We start from the raw sequence: 24,860 nt of genomic DNA, 5'->3' as shown, positions 1-24,860 counted from the left end.
GTGCTGGGATTGCAGGCGTGAGCCACGGCATCTGGCTTACTTCTCTGCACTTTCTAGTTTGTTTTTATGTTTATTTAACACACATAGAGAGAGCTATTTCTATATTCATATGTAAAGGGCTTCCATATTTTTTAAAGAGATTGTTTCTTATATGTTGCTATGATTCTTTCTATTAGCTACGATGATTTTAAACTATGGTCAGGTACTTAATTCTTCCAGTATACTGCTAACAAAAAAATTCAAGATGGAGCTCTGTGGCACAGGACTACAAAATGTCCCTCCCTCAGTTACCTTTTTTTCCTAAAACTTTATAAAGTATTGCCTGAAATTGATTTTATGACTAGGAAGAAAACTAGTAAGGTCACTCCAAGTGGTCTACTACTTCGTTTTCATTGTTTTTTGGCTCTTAATGATGCTTTATGATGGGAACTAAAAAGGAAATGTATTTGTCTTTACATTAGGTTTCTGTCGCTTCTCATTCTAATAATTATGTTGATTTATTTCAATCGATAGTTGACTATCCTTTTAAGCATTTCAGTGGTAAAGATCTAAGGCTTCCTTGATGAACCTGTGATAAGGAACCTTATGATGCATTTCCTTTTCAGCCCTAATCATTCTCTTGCTATCTCTCTTGCAGATTCGACATACAAAACAAATGGAAATACTAAAATGAGTGAATTAGGTTTGTTTATCTCTATTCTTTTTTTTTTTTTAAGGCAGGGTCTCACTCCCACCCAGGCTGGAGTGCAGTGGTGTGGCCTTGGCTCTCCTCCCACTGTAGTCCCAGCTTCTCCAGAGGCTCAACTGAGCCTCCCACCTCAGCCTCCAGAGTAGCTGGGACTACAGTCATGTGCCACCATACCTGGCTAATTCCTGTATTTTAAAAAAATTTTTGGCCAGTTATGCAGCTCATGCGTGTAATCCCAGTGCTTTAGGAGACCAAAGTGCTGGGATTACAGGCTAGGAGATGAGAGGATTGCTTGAGGCCAGGAGTTTGATACCAGCCTGGTCATCATGTGAGACCCCATCTCTTGTTTTAAGTTAAAATCTTAAAACAAAAAATTTTTTAAGGGAACACTACCAGATGAGTTTGACTTTTCCTTCTTCTCCCTCAAAAAAGAGAAAAAGAAAGGACAGTGTTCCTAAGAAACCTAGAACAAAGTAATACTGAATATACCAGAGTCTAGCTTTTTTTTTTTTTTTTTTAGATGAAATCTCACTTTGTTACCAGGCTGGATTGCAGTGGTGCAATCTCTGTTTACTGCAGCCTGTGCCTTCTGGGTTCAAGCGATTCTCCTGCCTCAGCCTTTTGAGTAGCTGGGACTATAGGTGTGTGCTGCCATGCCCGGCTAATTTTTGTATTTTTAGTAGAGACACGATTTCACTATGTTGGCCAAGATGGTCTCAATCTTTTGACCTTGTGATCCGCCCGCCTCAGCCTCCCAAAGTGCTGAGATTACAGGCGTGAGCCACCGCACCCAGACCAGAGTCTAGCTCAGGCGTCCCCAAACTGCGGCCCCCCTTAGGCCATTTATCCGGCCCCCTGCCGCACTTCAGGAAGGGGCATCTCTTTCATTGGTGGTCAGTGAGAGGATCACAGTATGTGGCGGCCCTCCAGCGGTCTGAGGGACAGTGAACTGGCACTCTGTGTAAAATGTTTGAGGACGCCTGGTCTAGCTCTTTAAGAGTCACATAGTGTCATGAACAGTTTTCTGTGTGTTAGTTTTTGTTTTTGTTTTTGTTTTTAAATAAAAAAATGTTGGCGGCTGGGCATAGTGGTTCGTACCTGTAATCCCAGCACTTTGGGAGGCCAAGGTGGGGCAAATCATGAGGTCAGGAGATCAAGACTATCTTGGCCAACATGGTGAAACCCTGTCTCCACTAAAATGCAAAAAATTAGCGAGGCATGGTGGTGAGTGCCTATAGTCCCTGCTACTCAGGAGGCTGAGGCAGAGGAATCATTTGAACCTGGGAGGCAGAGATTGCAGTAAGCCGAGATCGCTCCACTGCATTCTAACCTGTCGACAGAGTGAGACCCCATCTCAAAAAAAAAAGCATATGTATTTCAGATATTGATTTACGCTTGCCACTATCAAGAGGGAGTATTTTCAGTGGATCTCAAATGTTGACCAGTATTCTACTAATCTTATTAAATGGATTTGAAAGAAATATTTTCAAATTCATGATATAATGTGGTAGCAGTTGCTTTCTGTAATATTATTGTCCCTTTTAGTATACAAATTGAGGTTAAGATCAGTAAAGATAAAAGCTGAAAAGAAACAAAATTTTTCAGCTTTGTTGAAGAATTCTAAATCATGCTCCTTCTCCACAAATGATCCTTCAGTAATATTTTAACGCAAGTATGCAATACCTACATTTGGGTACATCTCACTTTTCTTTTTTTATGTTTTAGAATAGCCCATGTAAAAATACTCTGTTTCAAGTTTATTCAGTATGTTTTGCTTGTTTATTTTTTTTCAAATTCTCTGTTGCTCTGGAAAACAGTGATGAACATGGACTCGCCGGAACCTCTTTACCTTTCTTCCTCGTTGGATGCACCACTGCCCTAAAGAACTGGTTCATCTGTCCAGTTAGTGTAGTCAGTTGTGTTTTTTTTTTTTAATTTTTATTTTTTATTAAAAAAAATTTTTTTTTTTTTTGAGACAGAGTTTCCGTCTGTCACCCAGGCTGGAGTGCAGTGGCACAATCTCAGCTCACTGCAACCTCCACCTTCCTGGTTCAAGCAATTCTCTGCCTCAGCCTAGTAGCTGGGATTGCAGGTGCCTGCCACCACACCCGGCTAATTTTTTTGTATTTTCAGTAGAGTCAGGGTTTCATCATCTTGGCCAGGTTGGCTGGTCTTGACCTCTTGACCTTGTGATCCACCTGCCCCAGCCTCCCAAAGTGCTGGGATTACAGGTGTGAGTCATGGCGCCCGGCCTGTAGTCCGTTTTTAAAGAGAGTACAGGGGATTTGGCAAGTCAGAGAATGAGAATATAGTAAACTTATACACACTAGAATATTTTTCATTGTAGAATTTAATGCTTTCTTCGTATAAAGGTTACATTTTAGAGTAAAAATAGACTTGTAACTGAAGGAAAATTAAACACTTCATTTCTTTTTTGTTGTTGGGATGGAGTCTTGCTCTTTTGCGCAGGCTGGATGCAGTGGTGCGATCTCAGCTGCAACCTCTGCTTCCCAAGGTTCAAACCATTCTCCTGCTTCAGCCTCCCGAGTAGCTGGGATTACAGCCACCATGCCTGGCTGATTTTTGTGTTTTTAGTAGAGACAGGATTTCACCACGTTGGCCAGGCTGGTCTCAAACTCCTGACCTCAAGGAATCCACCTGCCTCAAGCCTCCCAAAGTGCTGGGATTATAGGCATCAGCCACCACACCTGGCCAAACTCTTCATTTCTTATTCTAGTGTATATCAGACTTATTTCTAAAGCAACCTAGAAGAAAATGATAGATTCTTAGTGATTTAACAGAAAAAGAATTTTTTAAATGTGTTGTTATGTCCATTTTCCTAAACTAGATGGTCTTATGTTTATTCTTAAGCTTTAGCTTTTGATGTTATATGTTTAATATTTGATGTATGCTTTTCTCTTCTAGAAGCCATCAGTGTCCAACAGAAGGTCATTTTCTCTGAAGAAGGTATTTTATTTGTAAATATCATACAATATGTCTTTTTCTTTATATTAGAAGCCATCTTGACAGATACTTAAGAAGTGAGAGCAGAGCTGGGCTCTCTGGCACTTGCCTGTAGTCCCAGCTACTCAGGAGGCTGAAGCAGGAGGATCACTTGAGTCCAGGAGTAGCTCTGGGCTATAGTGCACTATGCTGATCAGGTGTCTTCACTAAGTTCGGCATCAGTATGGTGACCTCCAGGGAGCAGAGGACCACAGTGTTGGCTAAGGAGGGATGAATCCGCTCAGGTCAGAAACGGAGCAGGTCAAAACTCCCGTGATAATCATTAGTAAAATTGCACCTGTGATTAGCCATTGCACTCCAGCCTGGGCAACATAGTGAGATGCCGTCTCTTTAAAAAAAAAAGTGAGAACAGAAAATAGTGTATTTTTCTTCATGAAAAAAAATTATTGCTTATCTGAACTGTTAACAGGGCAGATAAAATAGGACGGATAGAATGAGTGATGACAGCCTTACATTTTAAGCATCTTTTGTCTATTTGAGTTCATTTTATAAAGACATTATTCTCTATTATTGTATTAAAATAATTAGTTTTCCAAATTCTCATAACCAGTTTATGTTTGAAAAGTACAGGATTAAAATTTAGTTTGTGTTGAAGTCCAACATAATGTGAGGGTAGTTACCTGCGTAATAGAATGTTTGTACATAGGTGTGTGTACACTACCCCTCTACCACAAACACATACACAAACACATATCTGAATTTAACTACATACTAATTATGTGTAGTTTTTCTCCCCATAAACTAAAATTTTTCTACTGTTTAATGCTCATCTGTTGATTTTTGACTCTACATTTAAGCCTTAGAATATAGTTTTTTAGATATTACTCTGAATATTTGTTTAGGAAAGTATTGTGTGCCCCAGAGAACACAAAATGAGCTAAATTTTAGTTCATTTGGAACTTTGGGATTCAAAATAATAAGCATAATAAACAGCAGTTCTGTATCTGATAACCTAAAAGCCTTCTTTTAGTGTTAAATTACTTGTTTGGTTTTTTTGAATTCAGATCTTTTCAGCATTAAAATAAGATTTTATTAGTATATTGTTTACTTCTCTTTAGGAGAAACTGAAGAAGATGATCAAGACAGCTCTCATAGCAGTGTCACTACTGTTAAGACCAGATCCAGGGATTCTGATGAAGCTGGAGGTAACATTGCTTTATATATATATGACTTTTCTTGTAGAAGCTATCTTTGGCGTTCCATGAATTTGCTTTCTAAAAAAAGTTTCAAATTTATGAACTTTTAATGTTTCTTAAAACTACTGATTTCATGTATACGTCTGATTAATAATGTCATGCTTTCTAAACAGATCACTTTTAGGTTTTTCGATATTTGTGGAAAATAAGATATTTTTGTGCTCAAGGAGAGTGATTTGTTGTTTTTGAATTTTATAGAGAAACTAATCACATTGCCATTGCGACTGACAACACTGGCTGGAATGTGACTTTTAGGAAGTTTTAATTTAATGAACTATTTTTTATCTCTGGATTTTCAAATTCAAAACAAGTTAGTCATTAATAGGTTCTGATTGTTCATGTGAATTTAAGATTATTCAATTAAAGAGTTGACTAAAGACTAAAGAGAGAAAAATACCAGTTTGAGGCTTAAGGTAATGCTGAAAAAGACCTCTTCTCCCCAAATAAGATAATGCTAAACAAGGTTGTAAACTCTGTAAATAATGAGTAATTTTATACTTTAGTCCTGCAGAAAAGTGTTCTCTACTTTCCCCTCACCACCTCCTTAAAATTTCTGTAATTCCTATTTTTTTTTTTGAGATGGAATCACCCAGAGTACAGTAGGTGGAGTGCAGTGGCACAATCTCAGCTCACTGCAGCCTCTGCCTCCCAGGTTCAAGTGATTCTCCTGCCTCAGTGCCCCAGGTAGCTGGGAGGCACATAACACCATGCCCGGCTCATTTTTGAGTTGTTAATACAGATGGGGTTTCATCACGTTGGCCGGGCTGGGCTTGAACTCCTGCCCTCAGGTGATCACCTGCCTCAGCCTCCCAAAGTGCAGGGATTACAGGCATGAGCCACTGTGTCTGGCCTGTAATTCCTATTCTTTACTTCATCATTTCACTTTAAAAATAAGTACATAAGCTGGTTTGGTGTTTGTTTTTTATTTTTTTTTGTGACAGGATCTCACTCCGTCACCCAGGTTTTAGTGCAGTGTTGTGATCATGGGTCACTATAGCTTCAACATCCCAGGCTTAAGCAGTTCTCCTGCCTCAGCCTCCCAAATTGCTGAGATTATAGGTGTGAGCCACCATGCTTGGCATCATAAGCTGGTTGAAGGGCGTTTGGTATTCTGTGTATTTCCTACCCTTCTTCATTTTTTCCCATTTATTCTTGATACAGAAATGGAGATTTGTAACATGCTAGCAGTGGTTAGCCAGAAGAATTCTTGGGTTCCAGTCCTTCACTTTTTAGCTGTATGCTCTTAGACAGTTACTTAACTTCTGTGTTCCTCAGTGTCGCCAACTGGATTGTCGCAAGGATTAAATTAATTCATATATGCAAAGCACTTACCTGGAACATAATGAACACTCAGATTAAGTGCTGTTATTAGTGTTCATACATGTTACATGCAGCTCTAAAAATTAGAGATCAATTAAGCCATTCATGTAGCTGAGAGTTTGCTGCTGTTGTTACTAGCATAACTATTTGGAAGTACATAAACCCCAGGTCCTGTAGTCCCTTTAGAATGTTATAAATTCTACTTTTATGTGGAAAAATACGTTTTTAAGAAGAGTAGACCAAAAGTCAGGCTTGGTGATAGGCACCTATAGTCCCAGATAGTGAGGAGGCTAAGGCAGGAGGATCCCTTCAGTTCAAGACCAGCCTGGGCAATATGTGAGACTCCAGCTCTTAAAAAAAAATAAAGAGAAAGAAAAACAGTATACAAACATGTTGCCCACTTGAAATAAAAATTTAGCCGAGTGCTGTGGCTCACGCCTGTAATCCCAGTTCTTAGGGAGGCAGAGGTGGGAGGATAGCTTGAGCCCAGGAGTTCAAGACCTGCCTGGGCAATATAGTGAGACCCCGTTCTCCACAAAAGGGGAAAAAACAAAAAGACAAAATAAAAATTTAAAGCAAAATGAATATTAATGATTTCAAGATGATCCATTGTGGTAAACTTTCAAAATTTTCCTCAACTCATATCTCCTTACCTTGTTGGCATGTTCTTAAGTGGTTATGGAAAAGATATAATTACTTAGCTAATTATTTTGATATGACATGACTCTTTAGAAACTTTTTTAACTTTTTTTTTATGTGAGACAGAGTCTCACTCTGTCACCCAGACTGGAGTGCAGTGGTGTGATCTCTGCTCACTGCAACTTCCGCCTCCTGGGTTCAAGCGATTCTCCTGCCTCAGCCTCCTGAGTAGCTGGGGATTACAGGTATGCATCATCATGCCTGGCTGATTTGTGTATTTTTAGTGGAGACAGGGTTTCACCATGTTGACCAGGCTGGTATCAAGCTTCTGACCTCAGGTGATCTGCTCTCCTCTACCTCCCAAAGTGCTGGGGAGGTGTGAGCACCGTGACCTAGAAACGTTTTAATTTTTTTGACTGTAAAGGAAGAAATAAATCACTCTTTATTTTCAGATAAAACGGTGTTAAATTAAATACATTAAATACAAAATCAATATACAAAAAAGTTTATTTCTATATGCCAGCAATGAAAAACATTTAAATATGTTTATACCATTTCCTGAAATATGAAACACATAGGTATAAATCTAACAAAATATATGCAAGACCTGTAGGCTGAAAGCTACAAAACACTCACAAAAGAAAACATTATTTTCTTTTCTAAATAAATGGAGTGACAAATGTGTGTCCAGGGATTGGAAATTCAGTACTTTCCTCGATTCTCCCTAAAATGGTCTTAAAAATTCAATGCAGTCCCCATCAAATCTTGGCAGGAATTTTTGCGGATATTGACAGGGCTAAAATTTATTGGGAAAGGCAAAAGAAATAGAATAACCAAAAAATTTTTGAGAAATAAGGTTGGAGGACTCCCATTACCTGATTTTAATGCTTATCATAAAGCAATAGTAACCAAGAGAGTGTGATACTCGTGGCAAGATAGACATATAGATCTATGGAAAATAAAGAGACTCCAGGAACAGACACAGACAAAGATAGTCAACTGATTTTTGACAAAAGTGCAAAGGCAGTTCAACTGAGAAAAATACAATGTTTTCAATAAATGGTGACTAAACCCTTTGGAAGACAAAAACAAAACTCTCCTGACCCTTCCACACCTCACAGCTTAAAATATTAAAATGTAGTATAGGAATAAATGTGAAATTATAGCATTTCTAGAAAAAAAGGAAATCTTTGTGCCTTTGAGTTAGAAAAAAAAATTCTTAAATACATCATGAAAATACGATCAACAATAGAAAAAAGGCAAACTGAATTTTATCAAAATCAAAAACTGCTCTGTGAAAGACACAGCTAATAAAATGAAATGAGAAGACTCAGACTGGAAGAAAATATTTGCAAATCATTTATCTGACAAGAAAAACTTCTTTTCTTTTTTTTTTTTGATTGTACTTGAGGTTCTGGGGTACATGTGCAGATCATGCAGGATTGTTGCATAGGTACATACATGGCAATGTGGTTTGTTGCCTCCATCCCCCCATCATCTATATCTGGCATTTCTCCCCATGTTTTCCCTCCCCAACTTCCCCAACCCCCCCCGCTGTCCCTCCCCTGGCCCCCCCAACAGACCCCAGTATGTGATGCTCCCCTCCTTGTGTCCATGTGTTCTCATTGTTCAACACCCACCTGTGAATAAGAACATGCAGTGTTTGATTTTCTGTTCTTGTGTCAGTTTGCTGAAAATGATGGTTTCCAGATTCATCCATGTCCCTACAAAGGACACAAAATCATCATGTTTTATGGCTGCATAGTATTCCATGGTATATATGTGCCACATTTTCCTTGTCCAGTCTGTCATCAGTGGGCATGTGGCTTGGTTCCAGGTCTTTGCTATTGTAAACAGTGCTGCAATGAACATCCGTGTGCATGTGTCTCTGCAATAGAGTGATTTATAATCCTTTGGGTGTATACACAGTAATTGGGTTGCTGGGTCAAATGGAATTTCTGTTTCTAGGTCCTTAAGGAAATTCACCCATTGTCTTCCACAATGGTTGAACTAATTTACACTCCCACCAGCAGTGTAAAAGTGTTCCTATTTCTCCACATCCTCTCCAGGATCTGTCATCTCCAGATTTTTTAATGACCGCCATTCTAACTGACGTAAGATGGTATCTCAGTGTGGTTTTGATTTGCATTTCTCTAATGACCAGTGATGATGAGCATTTTTTCATGTGTTTGTTGGCCTCAAATGTCTTCTTTTGCAATCTACCCATCAGACAAAGGGCTAATATCCAGAATCTACAAAGAACTAAAGCAGATTTACAAGCAAAAAACAAACCAACCAACCCATCCAAAAGTGGGCAAAGGATATGAACAGACACTTTTCAACAGAAACTTTTTAAAATATACATCCAAGTTTTTAATCACCTGGAATTTATCTGAATATTTTTGCTCTTTTTATTAAATTCTCACTGTTGTCTTGTAAAATGTGCATTTTAAAAGTTGAACATTATTTATAGTGTACTGTTGTTTTTTATTTTTTAGATCAAACCACCAGATCATCTAGTAAATATACAGAATCATTTTGGCAGTCATCACAAAGTAAGTAAAGCCATGTTTACAGGTCTCCCTGTGGGCTTGGTCAAATGCTGTTCCTATTTTTGAAGATCCTCTTTTGAAATTTAATGTAAATATTGAAAAAGAGGAATAATGAATGCTAAAAAATAAAAATAAAAAAACTCATCCGATATCTACCTCTTGACCTCACTTACTGAGTTGTTGTTCTCTATACCCAAAGCTGAGTTTGAACTTAAAAAACAAACAAAAAACTACTGCTTCCTGTGATTTGTTGAATGTTTTTGCTTGTGATATAAATGGGTTGTTTTTATTTTAACTGACTAATACAGTAGTTTGAGTCTATTTATATGGACTTATCCTAATAAGGACATAAACTTTTATATTAGTACAATTTCAACTCTATTGTAAAAGTTTGGAAGGATGAGCCAGGTGTGGTGGCTAATGCCTATAATCCCAGCGCTTTGGGAGGCAGAGGTGGGTGGATCATCTGAGGTCAGGAGTTCAAAACCAGCCTGGCCAACATGGTGAAACCCCATCTCTACTAAAAATACAAAAATTAATCGGGCATGGTGGTACATGCCTGTAATTCCAGCTACTTGGAAGGCTGAGGCAGGAGAATCACTTGAACCCAGAGGCAGAGGTTGCAGTGAGCTGATATTGCACCACTGTCCTCCAGCCTGGGCAACAGAGTGAGACTCTGTCTCAAAAAAAAAAAAGTGATGGGTATATAAATAATTCATTTCAGTCTTAGAACTGAAAATTTTTGTGATCAACTGTTGAGAAAATATAACAAAAAAAGATTGGAATGTAGTAGACCAAAATGCTAGTAATGATTTGCTTAAGAATCATTGGTGACATTTTTTTTAACTTTATTGTTTCCTTTTCTTTTTTCTTGTTTTTGGGACACATTCTCGCTCTGTTGCCCAGGCAAGTGTAGTGGTGCAATTAAGGCTCACTGTAGCCTCAAACTCCTGGGTTCAAGGGATCCTCCTGACTCAGCTTTCTGAGTAGCTTAAACTACAGGCATATGCCACCACGCCCAGCTAATTTTTAAATTTTTTGTAGAGATGGGAGTTTTACTGTGTTGCTCAAGCTGGTCTCAGACTCCTGGGCGCACGCATTCCTCCCACATCAGCCTTCCAAAATGCTGGGATTGCAGGTGTGAACCATTGCACCCAGCACCTTTATTATTTTAGCACTACTATTGTTTTCTTTTGACATTTTTAAATCAAGTCTCCCAAAATCTGAGTTAATTATCATTTTATTTATTTATTTATTTTTATAGTATGAGTTATGAAATCTAGTTTAAAACTGAGCTAATTGTTAATCAACCAAAAATATCTTTGTATGTAAAATCTTCAAGAACTATTTTTTCTTCCACATTGCTTTCTTTTCTTAAGAAGAAGCCTTTGGAAATCTGTTTTATAATCATCGTATTTATAGAATTCAATTATATATTTTTTTAATTTTAATTTTTAGAAAGTTTTGGGTTTGTTACTATAAAATGAATTAGCTGCTGGAAAAAAATCAGTTGTGGAAATTACTCTTCTAGTTATTTTATGTGTTTTCCCTATTTTACTCCAAATCTTTGATCTCTGGAGACTCTTAAATGTATCTGCCTGTATAAAGGATGTTATACCCGTGCAGTGAAATACTATTTAGGCCAGACGTGGTGGCTAACATCTGTAATCCCAGCGCTTTGGGAGGCCGAGGCAGGTGGATCAGGAGTTCAAGACCAACCTAGCCAACATGGTGAAATCCTGTCTCTGCTAAAAATACAAAACTTAACCAGGCATGGTGGTAGGCCTGTAATCCCAGCTACTCGGGAGGCTGAGGCAGGAAGATCACTTGAACCCAGGAGGCAACAGCTGCAATGAGCAGAGATCTTGCCACTGCACTCCAGCCTGGGTGACAGAGCAAGACTTCATCTCAAAAAGAAAGAAATACTATTTAGAAATGAGAAATGAGTTAGTTCATAGTATACTAATGAAAAGGTGATCAAGATGTATTTCATTGACTCTAAGATGCCATTGGTTTTATGTATCAAGGAGAAAGAAAAACCATCTAATTAAACCATGCCATACCATATATTAAAAGATACAGCTGTAGATCAAAGGGCACTTTGAAAAAAGTATGTCTTTGAATTAGATGAAAAAAAATATTAAGTATGTATCCACATTTTTGAAAGTATTTTTTTTTAGTATAGACTGAAAACAAAGCTGAGAGAATAATGTATGTCTGTCTTATTTACCATAGTATTTCTGTGTTCGGTGTTTTGCACATAGTAGATACTTAACAGATAGATATTCACAAATTTTTAAATTACGCATTTCTAGAATGGCACTTTTTTTTAAACAGCTAGCATATGTTTGTATTGAGAAAAAGTTGAAAGTAAATAAATGTAAATTGATACATATATGTATCATCGAAGAGTAACTTGTTTCCTCAGGGCAGATTTGGAAATTTCCCTTGTTATAATTGTAATGTCCTTTTCTAGTCATCCCATTGTGTCCGTTTACAATTATTGTCAAATACCATCTCAAAACCTGAAGCAGCATCTTTTACTTCATAGCTACTTTGCAACGTCCATAAATCTGCATGTATAGTACATGCCATTTCTCTATGGTATGGTATGTGGTATATGATGTGGACTGCCTAGATTTGTATCTCAGCCCCACTACTTTTAGATATATAATTTGGGGGAAATTACCAGTTTTGGTTTTCCCTTATTTATAAAATAGGAGCAATAATTGTATCTACCACATAAGAATTAAGCAAAATTGGCTGGGCGCCTATAATCCCAGCACTTTGGGAGGCTGAGGCAGGCAGATCATTTCAGGTTAGGAGTTCGAGACCAGCCTGGCCAACATGATGAAACCCTGTAACTACTAAAAATACAAAAAAATTAATCGGACGTGATTGTGCATGCCTGTAATCCCAGCTACTCGGGAGGCTGAGGCAGGAGAATCACTTGAACCCAGGAAGCAGAGGTTGCAGTGAGCCGAGATCGTGCCACTGCACTCTAGCCTGGGTGACAGAGTCAGACCCCGTCTCAAAAAAAAAAAAAAAGCAAAATTATAGTCAATAGCTGATACACATAGATTATATGTAGTCATTATTTTGATGGTACGATCCTAAAGCTGAGTCCCTGTTGTTTTCCAATTCCTAAACATTTTGAAGTTTAGAAATTTGAGGGAAAGAAACACACACACACACTCTTTATATATATATATTCTATATGTATGCTCTAAACATATATACTTTATTTACTTATATGCTTGGAATTGAGATAATGTTTTTTGTTTGTTGTTTTTTAGTATCCACAGTTAATAAGCAAAATGTCTATGTAACATCTTTTTTGTGTTACTTTCAAGTATTCTATGACCTTATCCCTGTTTTCTGTTTCAGGTCGAAACTTCACAGCTCATGATAAGCAACCTTCAGTGCCGAGTAAGTAATTGGTTTTCTGCTCTTTTTTCAGTCAATTCTAACCTTGCCTTATTCTCCCCATCAAAGTTGTAATAAGATTTTAAGTCATTTTACCCCTCCTTACCCTTTTTAATCCACCTCAGATTGGTACTGCCTGTAATAATTATTCTGTGATGTGGAAATGTGTTCAGGGCTATTTTACCACAAGTAATTTATATTAGGTAATAATATATTTATTTGCTACCTGCTTTGCTATATAGGAAGTGGTTCATCCTCACTGGGACAGGATCCTTTGAAATTATCTTTTACTTACAAAACTCTTGCTTTTTTGGTTTTCTTCCCCTGCTTTATTTTGTCTTTCTGATAGATTAATTTTATAACACTGGAATATGGTATAAACTTTCAAAGTATGGGAAATTATATTTTGATATATGTATTTGCTTCAGGCTCAGGATATCAAAAAACTCCCCAGGAATGGTCTCCACCTACTGCAAGAATAAGGACTAGGATGCAAAGTAAGTAAATAAATCTCTGTTATTGAACTAATCTTAAGTGTATTTGCTATACTTTGCCTGACAAAAACGTTGAGTTCTTCAGATAAACATTTAGGTTGTGATTTCACTAATAAAGTACAGCTATGATTACTAGTTTAGTAATTTCCATTTTCCTGGACTGGCAGCACATGGGCTGGGTGTAGAATGTAAATAGTGGCGTGGAAAAACCAGCCATTGATGGGTCTTAACAAACAGGCTGTCAGTTCTAGCAGCAATACAGTCTGTATACAGTAATGAAATTCTACTCTTGACAATTCCCTGTTTTTTGCTTTTAGCAGACTTTGCATAAATAACCACTTGGAACAGCTTTGTATACTCATAATTTTATATAATAAAGGCTGAAATGCACAAGTTATATTTTCATGTTTAGAGTTTTTTTTTCTGGTTGTTTTGTTTTTGAGATGGAGTCTTCCTCTGTTGACTAGGTTGGAGTACGGTGGCATGATCTCAGCTCACTGCCGCCTCCTCCTCCCACATTCAAGCAATTCTTGTGCCTCAGCCTCCTGAGCAGCTGGGACTTGCAGGCGTGCACCACCACACCCAGATAATTTTTGTATTTTTCTTAGAGATGGGGTTTCACCATGTTGGCCAGGCTGATCTTGAACTTCTGACTTCAAGTGATCTGCCCGCTTCAGCCTCCCAAAGTATTGGGATTACAGGCATGAGCCACCACACCCAGCCCTATGTTTAGGTTTTGAATGGATTAAATGTCACAGAATTTAAGGAATACTATAAATTGACGTGATAAAACCATCTACTTTGAACTCAGTTTCTATAATTTCTGTAGAAATGTGTCCACATTTAAATCTTGACCATATTTTTTTAAAGTCCATGCATATTCTCTGCCTTCAGTGACCCTTAACCTCTCTCCCTCCTTTACTCATCTAGCCACAATAGGTCTTGAGGTCATCAGGTATTCTCTTACTTTTATTTAGATAATATAAAAATCCATCTCTTGCTCATGGGATGATTACTTCTGTAATTGGATCAGATGACATCTGTCGCTCTGCTTTTCCATCAGTAAAGGAGGAGTGGTCACAATTCATTTTTTCTCAGCAGTGAAGTTTTATTTTGAGACGGAGTTTTGCTCTTTTTGCCCAGGTTGGAGTGCAATGGTGCAATCTTGGCTCACTGCAACCTCTGCCTCCTGGGTTCAAGCAATTCTCTTGCCTCTCAAGTAGCTGGGATTATAGGCATGTGCCACCACACCTGGCTAATTTTGTGTTTTTAGTAGAGATGGGTTTTCTCCATATTGGTCAAGGTGGTCTCAAAGTCCGAACCTCAGGTGATCTGCCTGCCTCGGCCTCCCAAAGTGCTGGGATTACAGGTGTGAGCCACCTTGCCCAGCAAGAAGTGAAGTTTTTAGCCCACGTATAAGTGAGTTCTTCAGCAGCCTAGAACTGAAATAACTTTTTGCCCTTGTCTTATTGTTGGTTATTATTTCTTATTGCTTCGAGTGTGTGCCTGCTATTAGAAGACCATTTACTCTTATAATTTGCTCTTCCTGACCTTTTATAGTTAGGAAACCAAATATTAATTATTCATCCTATTAGAATTATGTTTATAACAAGAATCAAATATTAAATTAAATTTGAAGACCCAAGAGATACTGTTGGATGTAAAAATGCATGACTTTTGGTATATATAATGTTAAAAATTCAGAGACTTTTTATGTCATTTCTAAGTTCTTAACTATATATTCTGAGTAGTTAATATCAGATAAATGGCTTCCAGATATGGGAAATTAGTACATACTTATCAAAAAATGTTCACATAATGTTTTTCTTCTAATAAGATACTGCAGTACAGAAGGAAAACTAATTATATTGAACATGTAATTGAAATGCAGAAATTGATCTTTTTAGTCGTTAACTTGATAGCTAATTTTTAGTATTTTATCTGTTAGCATTTCTACTTTGTCTTAACTTACTATATTTCTTATAGCTTACAGAATTATACATTGATTGCTAGCCACCTACCACATATAGATACCACGTTGAGCTTTCAGAGTTATGTAACAGTAACATACCAGAATTGTACGTGTAATAGAATCTTTTAGACTTTCAACCACATGAGGACTTTAAGATAGAACAATGAGCAAGAAGAAAGTATTTTCAATGGAGGTGGAAGACTGCAGTGATTTTCACACAAACTTATATAATAGATTCCTCTTCATGACTATTAAAAAATGTTTTCTTAGCATTCCAAATTTTCTCTCTCGTTCTTTATATATTTCTGCCTGCTTTCGTGAGGAAAAAAAAGTCATTTTTAGATGTGAGTGTTCAAGAGCCTTGGACTATAGATTCTACGCCATGTAACATTGTCACCTGATGTTGGCACCGGTTTTCTGGATAGACAGGTCCCAGTTCAGGTTCCTGCCTGCATCCAAACCTTTTAGGAAAGATGGAACCACTGTCTTTGCTTTTTCCTGTTTGCCTGGTGATCAAACAACGATTATAGAGAAGGATATATGTACATGGAGAGGTCAGAGCATTAATATAAATGTTTTGGAACCTGTCTGAGAAATTTATGTAGAGAAAGGAAGACAGTTTCTAGTTAATGCTCTTGGGCGCCAGTCCTAGCTCTTCCACTTACTAATTGAGTAATCTTGGTAAAATCACTTAACCTTTGTGAACCTCAGTTTTCTTGCCTTTAGAGACAATAGTGCCTATAACTAGATTATTGTAATGAGCTTATATGTGTAAACACAATTTTTAAAGTCTAAAATCTCATAACTATCAGGGCTTATTTATCGTTAACAAGGTATCCTGTAGAATCGATAGCAGCTGTGGAGGATTTGTGCCCTCTACTCTTGATGGTTATAGAGTGATTGCCACTATACTCTAGGTTAGAAAAGCTTGAGTTTTTTCTTTTCTTTTCTTTTGGAGACAGAGTCTTGCTGTGTCACCCAGGCTGGAGTACAGTGGCGCGATCTCAGCTCATTACAACCTTCACCTCCCAGGTTCAAGCGACTCTTGTGCCTCAGCCTCCCAGGTAGCTGGGATTACTGGCACTTACCACCACACCTGGCTAATTAGAGACGGGGTTTCACTGTGTTGGCCAGGTAGTCTCAAACTCCTGACCTCAGGTGATTTGCCTGCCTCTGCCTCCCAAAGTGCTGGAATTACAGGTGTGAGCCTCCACACCTGGCCAGATTTTTTCTTTTAAAAAGATGTTTTTTAGAATTGTTGTTAGCATCTGTAATAATGTTAATAAGAAGGATAGCAGTTACCCTTTAGACAATGTCCTGCCTTGGCACTATATACCCTGCTGTGTATGTTTTTGTGTTATATGAATTACCTAAATATTATATATGGTACATAATTATTATTTAGCTGTTCTTCATTATTAACGTCATAGAATTGCACTTCACAGCATTTTGTGTATATTATCTCATTTGATCTTTTCAAACCATGGAGTGAAGTATTCAAAATAAACATGATCTGATGGATTTGGGTTTTGCGTGGTCAGGTTTTTTAAATTTTGTTATTTTAGTTGTAACTTTGAAAACCTAACTTAGAAGCTTCTAAATAATGAAATGTCCTAAGCTAAACTAATTGAAAAACAATGTTTCTTTTAGAGTTGCCGTCATTTTGTCTTATGATATAATTACGGAGTTTTTGTCATATGACCAAAAATAAGGCTATTTCTGAATCTTAGCCCTGCTAATATTATTCCTCCAGTTATTCCAGTGTTTCTTAAATGAAAGTTGTTGCTATAATGCTAAGAATATTCACCAGGAAGTTCATTTATATATACAAAAGTTATAAAACTCCAGGCAAGTGATAGATGGCAATACTGGTAATGTAGGACGTATGAATGAGATAACTGAGCCTCTCCACCTTCTGGAGACTGTCCCTCCATTTCCTCTCTTAGATTTTAAAACCTGCTAGTATGCTTAGAAAGATGGAAGGGAAAGGGAAGGCTTAGGATAGTTTTTAATTTCTTTTTATTATTATTATTATTTTTTTAAGAGATGGGGGTCTCACAGTGTTGCCCAGGCCTGTCTTAAATTCCTGTGGTCAAGCTGTCCTTTCACCTCAGCCTCTTGAGTTGTTGGAATTATGGGCATGAGCCACTGTGCCAGGCTTAATTTATTTTCTAAATAAATTCAGATGGAAGTAGAGATTTGATGGAGTTGTGAGAAAACTGTTTTTGAGCTCTGTTGTTTAACCACAAGCCTAAAACGGAACTACGTAATTACTTGTCTGTTAACAGAAATAATGAAAAGTTTTTAAATGTGATTTTTAAATACTACTAATATTTAAAATGGTCAGAATCCCCAGAAGAAATATTGAATCAGTTTGAGGTAGAAAATAGTGAGGATTAAGCTTCAGTTTTATATTCAAATTCCTTACCCGGAGAGCCCAGTGGTCTATAATCCACATTTTGTCTTTTTTTCCCCTGTCTTTACAGCATCTTCACCAGGCAAGAGTTCAATATACGGCAGTTTTTCAGATGGTATAATATGTTTTGTTTTATTATGATGTGCTTATTTTCTTTGTCCTTTTTATCCTGGAAGTTTCACCAATCCTATGAGATACTTATGGGTCAAATACTTGCAGACTTTCTCTCAAAACTAAGTATTGTGTGTTTTGTACTAAACCCGACCATATGCTGTGAACAGCTATGAATGAAATGGGTCTTGTGTCTCAAGGAGTCCTCAGTCTAATTGGCACTCACATATTCTGCTTTTTCTTCTGCTTCTGGTGATCTGTCTTCTTTTTTTCCTGGTGGAATGTGTATCTTCTTTCTCTACTAAAAATAATTACTCAAATTATAAAATATAAGTTGATAGTCTTCTTTTATTACTCTCACCTTTAGATGACAGCATTCAGAAATCAGAGCTTAGAAACCAGTCACCGTCAACCTCCAGCCGACGTAAGTTTGTCTATTCAGTTTTTATTAAATGTTTCTGTAAAATTGGTATTCCGTAATTGTTTAAAAATGTTTTTTGGCCGGGCACAGTGGCTCACACCTGTAATCCCAGCACTTTGGGAGGCCGAGGTGCGCAGATCACAAGGTTAAGAGATTGAGACCATCCTGGCCAACATGGTGAAACCCCGTCTCTACTAAAAATACAAAAATTAGCCGGGTGTGGTGACATGCACCTGTGGTCCCTGCTACTTGGGGGGTGAGGAAGAAGAATCGCTTGAACCCAGGAGGTGGAGGTTGCAGTGGGCCGAGATTGTGCCACTGCTGCCCTCCAGCCTGGCGACAGAGCAAGACTCCATCTCAAAAAAAAAAAAAAAGTTTTTTGACAGCAGGATGACTTGATGCTATTTGAAGAATCATATTTTAAGCACTTCAGAGAAAAAAGTTTGTATTTTACTAGCAGTGAAATTCTTTATGGACAAACTATATGAGACAACATCTGGTATTGCCCTTCACTTTACTGTTCAAAAGACCAAAAGTAATAGCTAATAATAAGCAAAGTTACCAATACTGTTAACTGAGGAAGCCATGCTGAATTAAAAGAAAGACAGTGAGAGCATGACATTATGGGATTACAGTGGCTTTTGGAGTCTGCACACCTGTATTTGAGTAGATGGGACTACTCACCTCCTGTACAGCCCTGTGGTGAATTTCTTTAATTCTCTAAGTCTTACTATTCTGAAAGAGTACTAAGAAAATAAGTTAATGGGCCAGGCGTGGTGGCTCACGCCTGTAAACCCCAGCACTTTGGGAGTCTGAGGCGAACGGATCACAAGGTCAAGAGATCAAGATCATCCTGGCCAACATGGTGAAACCCATCTACTAAAAATAGAAAAATTAGCTGGGCATGGTTGCATGCACCTGTAGTCCCAGCTACTTGGGAGGGTGAGTCAGGAAAATTGGTGGAACCTGGGAGGCAGAGGTTGCAGTGAGCCAAGATTGCGCCACTGCACCCCAGCCTGGCGCCTGGCGACAGAACAAAACTCTGTCTCAAAAAAAAAAAAGAAGAATCTCAGAGAGGTTTTTGTTGAAAATATGGATATGGTTATGCCTATCCATATGTACCTGGAAATTAAAGTTGAGAATTTTTTAAATATTCATTAATTTATTTTAAAATAAGTTAGCAAGAAGGGTGACAGATCAGATTGCTTTGCATTTTTTCTAATCTCTTTAATGCCTGGCCTTAAAAAGTAGAGCTGGATTCTTATATATGCTTCTGTATTCAATCTGTTACAATATATTGTTTTGGTTGAAGTATCTACAAAAAACCCAGCTTTATACAGATATGAAAAGTTTTAATAGAGTTTTCAGATAATTGTGGCTATTGTTTTTTGAATTCTCCAAAACTCAACAACTGGTAGTTTCTTAAATGTTACTTGAAATATGATATCTGAAACCATCTTAATGAGTTCTTTGTACTCTATTACATTAAAGTTAATTTGTCTGTCTTAGACTTTGAATGGAGTATCTTGCACTGGTCATTTGGAAGACATTGGTTCGATGAGATATGCAGATTTTCCAAACATTGACACATTCGGAATGTAATATAAAAGATCACATTTGTTAATATCACTGCCAATCTCAAGACTTTAAAAAATTATTAAAGGGTCCGGTGTGGTGGCTCATGCCTGTAATCCTAGAATTTTGAGAGGCCTAGGCCAGTGGATCATCGGAGGTCAGGAGTTCAAGACCAGCCTGGACAACATGGCAAAACCCTGTCTCTACTAAAAATACAAAAACGTTAATCAGGCATGGTGGCATGCACCTGTAATCCCAGCTACTCGGGAGGCTGAGGCAGGAGAATCACTTGAACCTGGGAGGCAGAGGTTGCAGTGAGCCAAGATCACACCACTGTGTGCCAGCCTGGGTGACAGAGCGGGACTCCATCTCAAAAAAATAAAAATAAAGAAGTGTTAAAGTACAAATTGGGAGTTGTCAAGCTCATGGTGGCAGATTTAGGATTCTGAAATCCTAATTTTCACTTGAAAGCAAATGTCTGCCAAATATACAAGTCTGACTGTAGTATGTTACTTGTTCTTGAAGCAAAAATTAGTATTCCATGAAAAAAGTGCTAATTCAGCTTGTAATTGATTTGCACAAAACTGTTTTCCTTGAGACCACCATAGTACTGTGTGATGCAGCAGAAATGCTTTGTGCAAACTTCCTGTTTCTTCACAAAGAAGATCAACAAGATATGTACTCAAAGATTGAGATTTAATAGCATAAATAATGAACTGCTTCATAAAGGATATTCTTAAGTAAAAGAATGTCCCTCTTTGTTAAACTTTGAATGCATGACAGTGAAAAATAACAGTGACTACACTCGTACAGTTTGGTTTCACTGCCCTGTAACTCATGCTAAGGAATCAGAAGTTCTTCTCAACATTGCTTTTGTATTATCAGTGCAAATGTCAACAAAAGGGAAGATCAAATAACATCTTAGTTTAGAAGAATACTTTGACTTAAGGGACCCCCCCTCACCCCTCCAAAAAATAGGGTCTTGAGGTACCCCACAGACCACACCTTAAGAACTGCTGCTCTAAAAGGTCCCTTCTAAAATTAATAGCCTAAAACAGTCAATAAATAAAAGTGTAAAAGTATTATTGTTACTATCATATTAGCTGAGTCAATGAAGTAGAAAATGAGAAAGTACTTTCTAAACTGAAAAGCACTAGATAAATATAAATTAATATTATTATTGCCAATAGTAATTAGGGATGAGTTACAAACTAAATTTTACTAGTGTTAACTTGCATGCCACAAAAAGATATGCATCAATGCAGTTAATCTAAAGGGACAGCTAGCTATTATAACACATAGAAGATGTTCATTTATAATGCATCCTTTTCTTTATCCCTTTACATACCTCAGAAATATTTCACCTTGAATAATTAGCCGTGTGAATGCCGAGTTTCTAAATTTAAAAAGCGTCTTTTAATAGTCTATTCTCCCAGCTATTAGCAGTGGAAGTAGTAATTTTGCTTTATAAATTATATTTTTTTCTGCCTTGTTTATGCCATTTCTTGTGTTTAAAAACTTTTTTCCTCAAAGACTTGTTTTTATATTGAAGAGACATATGCATATTTATACACATAATTCAGAGCCTATGTGTATAAGATTTTCTTGAAAATGTGATCAGTTATTAAGAAAATAATCAGCTTTCTTCTTTAAAGTCCTTCCTCTTGTACCTAATGTTTATAAAGATTGATACTGATTTTAAAAGTCACTTGCCGTTAAATCTAAGAAAATCGTATTTATACCTGTCATTTTTTTTTTTTCTGAGTAGAAGTGACTGGACAACCCCAAAACGCATCTTCTGGCAAGAGGAGCTGGTGGTGGCCACTTGCTCTGTTTGCTGCTCTTACCTGTGGGAGTTTTTGGTTCTTCAGTACTCCTGAGGTAGAAACCACTGCTGTTCAAGAGTTCCAGAACCAGATGAATCAACTGAAGAATAAGTACCACGGTCAAGATGAGAAGCTGTGGAAAAGGAGCCAGACGTTCCTGGAAAAACATCTTAATAGCTCCCATCCTCGGTCTCAGCCTGCTATCTTGCTGCTCACTGCTGCCCGAGATGCTGAAGAAGCACTTAGGTGTCTGAGTGAACAAATTGCTGATGCCTATTCTTCTTTCCGTAGTGTTCGTGCTATCCGGATTGATGGGACAGGCAAAGCTACTCAAGACAGTGATACCGTCAAACTAGAGGTAGACCAGGAACTGAGCAATGGATTTACGAATGGCCAGAATGCAGCTGTGGTACACCGCTTTGAGTCACTGCCCGCAGGCTCTACTTTGATCTTCTACAAATATTGTGACCATGAAAACGCAGCCTTCAAAGATGTAGCCTTAGTCCTGACTGTCTTACTGGAGGAAGAGACACTTGGAACCAGCCTAGGCCTAAAGGAAATTGAAGAAAAAGTTAGAGATTTCCTCAAAGTCAAGTTCACCAATTCTAACACACCCAACTCCTACAATCATATGGACCCAGACAAATTGAATGGCCTCTGGAGCCGTATTTCTCACTTAGTTCTGCCTGTGCAACCTGAAAATGCCCTAAAAAGGGGCATCTGCTTATAAGAAGTGAGAGAGGAGAAAAATCATGTCCCAAGTTCTGAGAATTTTTCACGCTTTCTAACCAGAGACAGAATTCAGAGCTCTTTGAAAGAACTGGTTTCTTTTTAAAGGAAGTTAAGTTCTTACATAAACATGGAACACATTTTATTCAACCTAATTATCTGTGATATGAGAGAATCATTTCAGTTTCCGTTGAGAGCTGTGTTAAAGGTATTTTAAGAGTGTATATTATATGTGGTTCCATAGAGAATCTGTTTTGATTCTGGGCTAAATTATTACAGTTACAGTGTGACCAGTGAGAGGGATTTGTCTCCTTTCTTACGAACCTTCCTGATTTTTTAACTTAGATTTCTCACAAAGTTTGTTGGCGTTATTAGTACGATTGCTTCCTAAATGTAACCATGCATTTTCCCATTATGTCCCCTTTTATGTCATTTAGGTATAAGTTCCTTACCTTCTGCTTACAGGAACAAAAGTAGTCAAAGGTCATCTAAATGTGCGTCTGGAATTTGTTTTCTTTTGTGTTTTGGAAAATGGAGAGAACAAGGCCAGGAAGGAGAAATTAATGAGAAGGTGAAGGGAGGAAATGTTACAGTAATCCACTGAGATGTAGGTTAATCAGACATAGGTGTATGAACTGTTCATCTTGGTGGATTCCATTGGGATTTTTTTTTTTTTTACATTTCCTTTTTTCTTCCTTAAAGAAAAATTCTTGGTCCTCCCAAGGATTTTTCATGTATATTGCAAGATTTAATATATTTGTTCATTTGACTCTTAAGAGTAAGTCAGGCTGGGTACAGTAATTATGCCTGTAATCCCAGCACTTTGGGAGGCTGAGGCAGGTGGATCACCTGAGGTCAGGAGTTCAAGACCAGCCTGGCCAACATTGTGAAACCCCATCTCTACTGAAAATACAAAAAAATTAGCTGGGTGTAGTGGCAGGTGCGTGTAATCCCAGCTGCTTGGGAGGCTGAAGCAGGAGAATCACTTGAACCTGGGAAGCGGAGATTGCAGTGAGCCAGGACTACGCCATTGCACTCCAAGCTGGGCAACAACGACGAAATTCCGTCTCAAAAAAAAAAAAAAAAAAAGAGTAGGTAAATTCAGAACAGTTTATTTTGGGCACATCCTGAAGCTTTTGATTTGAATTAAGAAATAGAGTTTCAGGAATTGACAAACCATTTGTTAACCAGCTATCATGGGCTGTTGAAGAAGATTCTGTTTTCTGTGCATCCACTTGTGATCTAAGTCCTTTAGTGCAACTCCATAGCAAATACGAAGATTTACTATGCAGGTGATACATTTTATGGAATGCCTCAAGCCAAGACAGTGAACTTATATGAAGAGTGAAATGTATTTCTTCACTAATATAATGTTTTAGTTATAACTTTGCATCTACAATTGAGCTTTCTCGTCTCAACTGCTATGGTTTTCTTAAAATGTTACAATTCTAGATCTATCTACCTTGTTTTTGTATTGTCCACAAACCTTTGAATGTAAATATTTAAATTAATGGCTTTGTCATTACTCTTTAATAGTTCCACAAGTTATAGTAGAGTGGTCTGATTTCTTTCCACTAGTACAACCAATATTCATAAATGTATACCCATTACTGTAATTTGTTCCTGTTAAGAAGTCAGACCATCTGATTTATTTTATAGAGGATTATCAAAACAGGAGTTTTTGAAAAGGCTTATTTTATACGTACATATTATATAGATAAATGTTTTTATTAAATGTTTCACTGACCCAAGTAATTTAAAAGTAATATGTTACCTATATCTTTCAGGAAGAATAATTACAGCAGCTGATCTGTAAATGACTTTAAAAGCTATTTTAGTAATTTAAATAAATTTACTTTCTTGGTTTGTACTGTCTATGTGTTATAAACTTAATGATTTATCATCTTTAAAAAAAGAAATATGAGCTGGGCACAGTGGCTCATGCCTGTAATCCCAGCACTTTGGGAAGCCAAGGTGGGCAGATCAGCTGAAGTCGGAAGTTCAAGACCAGCCTGACCAACATGGAGAAACCCCGTTTCTACTAAAAAGACAAAAAAAAAAAAAAAAAAGCTGCGCATGGGGGTGCATGCCTGTAATCTCAGCTACTCAGGAGGCTGAGGCAGGAGAAACCCTTGAACCCAGGAGGTGGAGGTTGTAGTGAGCCGAGTGCACCATTTGCACTCCAGCCTGGGCAACAAGAGTGAAACTCCATCCCCCTCCCCAAGAAAAATAAGAAAGAAATCCAAGTTTTTTCCTTGAACAATTTTAGCAACTTTGGCTAGAAGAGACAAAAGCCAAGAAACTGGAGCCATTCACAGTATATTATTTAGAAGTGGAACAGATGTAACTTTCCATGTTAGTTTGGCATTTAGGGTTTTTAAAAATACAGTTGGCTAGTTTTGGAGGCCAAGGCGGGCAGATCACTTGAGGTCGGGAGTTCAAGACCAGCCTGACCAACATGGTGAAACCGC

At 37.6% G+C, this 24,860-nt stretch overlaps 1 protein-coding gene across 5 annotated transcripts in view; it reads left to right on the top strand.

Moving 5' to 3' along the window:
• Positions 1 to 24,264, top strand: part of TOR1AIP1 (torsin 1A interacting protein 1) — a 33,127-nt gene extending 8,863 nt beyond the window's left edge. The window contains exons 4-12 of one of the 5 annotated variants that reach the window (XM_074389678.1): positions 638 to 682; positions 3,614 to 3,655; positions 4,771 to 4,857; positions 9,366 to 9,422; positions 12,807 to 12,848; positions 13,274 to 13,342; positions 17,798 to 17,842; positions 18,206 to 18,262; positions 21,603 to 24,264. In XM_074389678.1, coding sequence (XP_074245779.1) covers positions 638 to 682; positions 3,614 to 3,655; positions 4,771 to 4,857; positions 9,366 to 9,422; positions 12,807 to 12,848; positions 13,274 to 13,342; positions 17,798 to 17,842; positions 18,206 to 18,262; positions 21,603 to 22,390 — 1,232 coding nt within the window. In that variant the 3' untranslated portion in view covers positions 22,391 to 24,264. The remainder of the gene's footprint in view (positions 1 to 637; positions 683 to 3,613; positions 3,656 to 4,770; positions 4,858 to 9,365; positions 9,423 to 12,806; positions 12,849 to 13,273; positions 13,343 to 17,797; positions 17,843 to 18,205; positions 18,263 to 21,602) is intronic. The other 4 variants (XM_074389680.1, XM_074389679.1, XM_074389682.1 and 1 more) reach the window with 4 other exon arrangements.
• Positions 24,265 to 24,860: the final 596 nt, after the last annotated feature.

The sequence above is a fragment of the Saimiri boliviensis genome, chromosome 19 (genome assembly GCF_048565385.1).
Source record: "Saimiri boliviensis isolate mSaiBol1 chromosome 19, mSaiBol1.pri, whole genome shotgun sequence".
In the NCBI taxonomy this organism is placed as follows: Eukaryota; Metazoa; Chordata; class Mammalia; order Primates; family Cebidae; genus Saimiri; species Saimiri boliviensis.
Note: the sequence above shows the minus strand (reverse complement) of the source record. Positions and strands in the feature narration are given on the sequence as shown.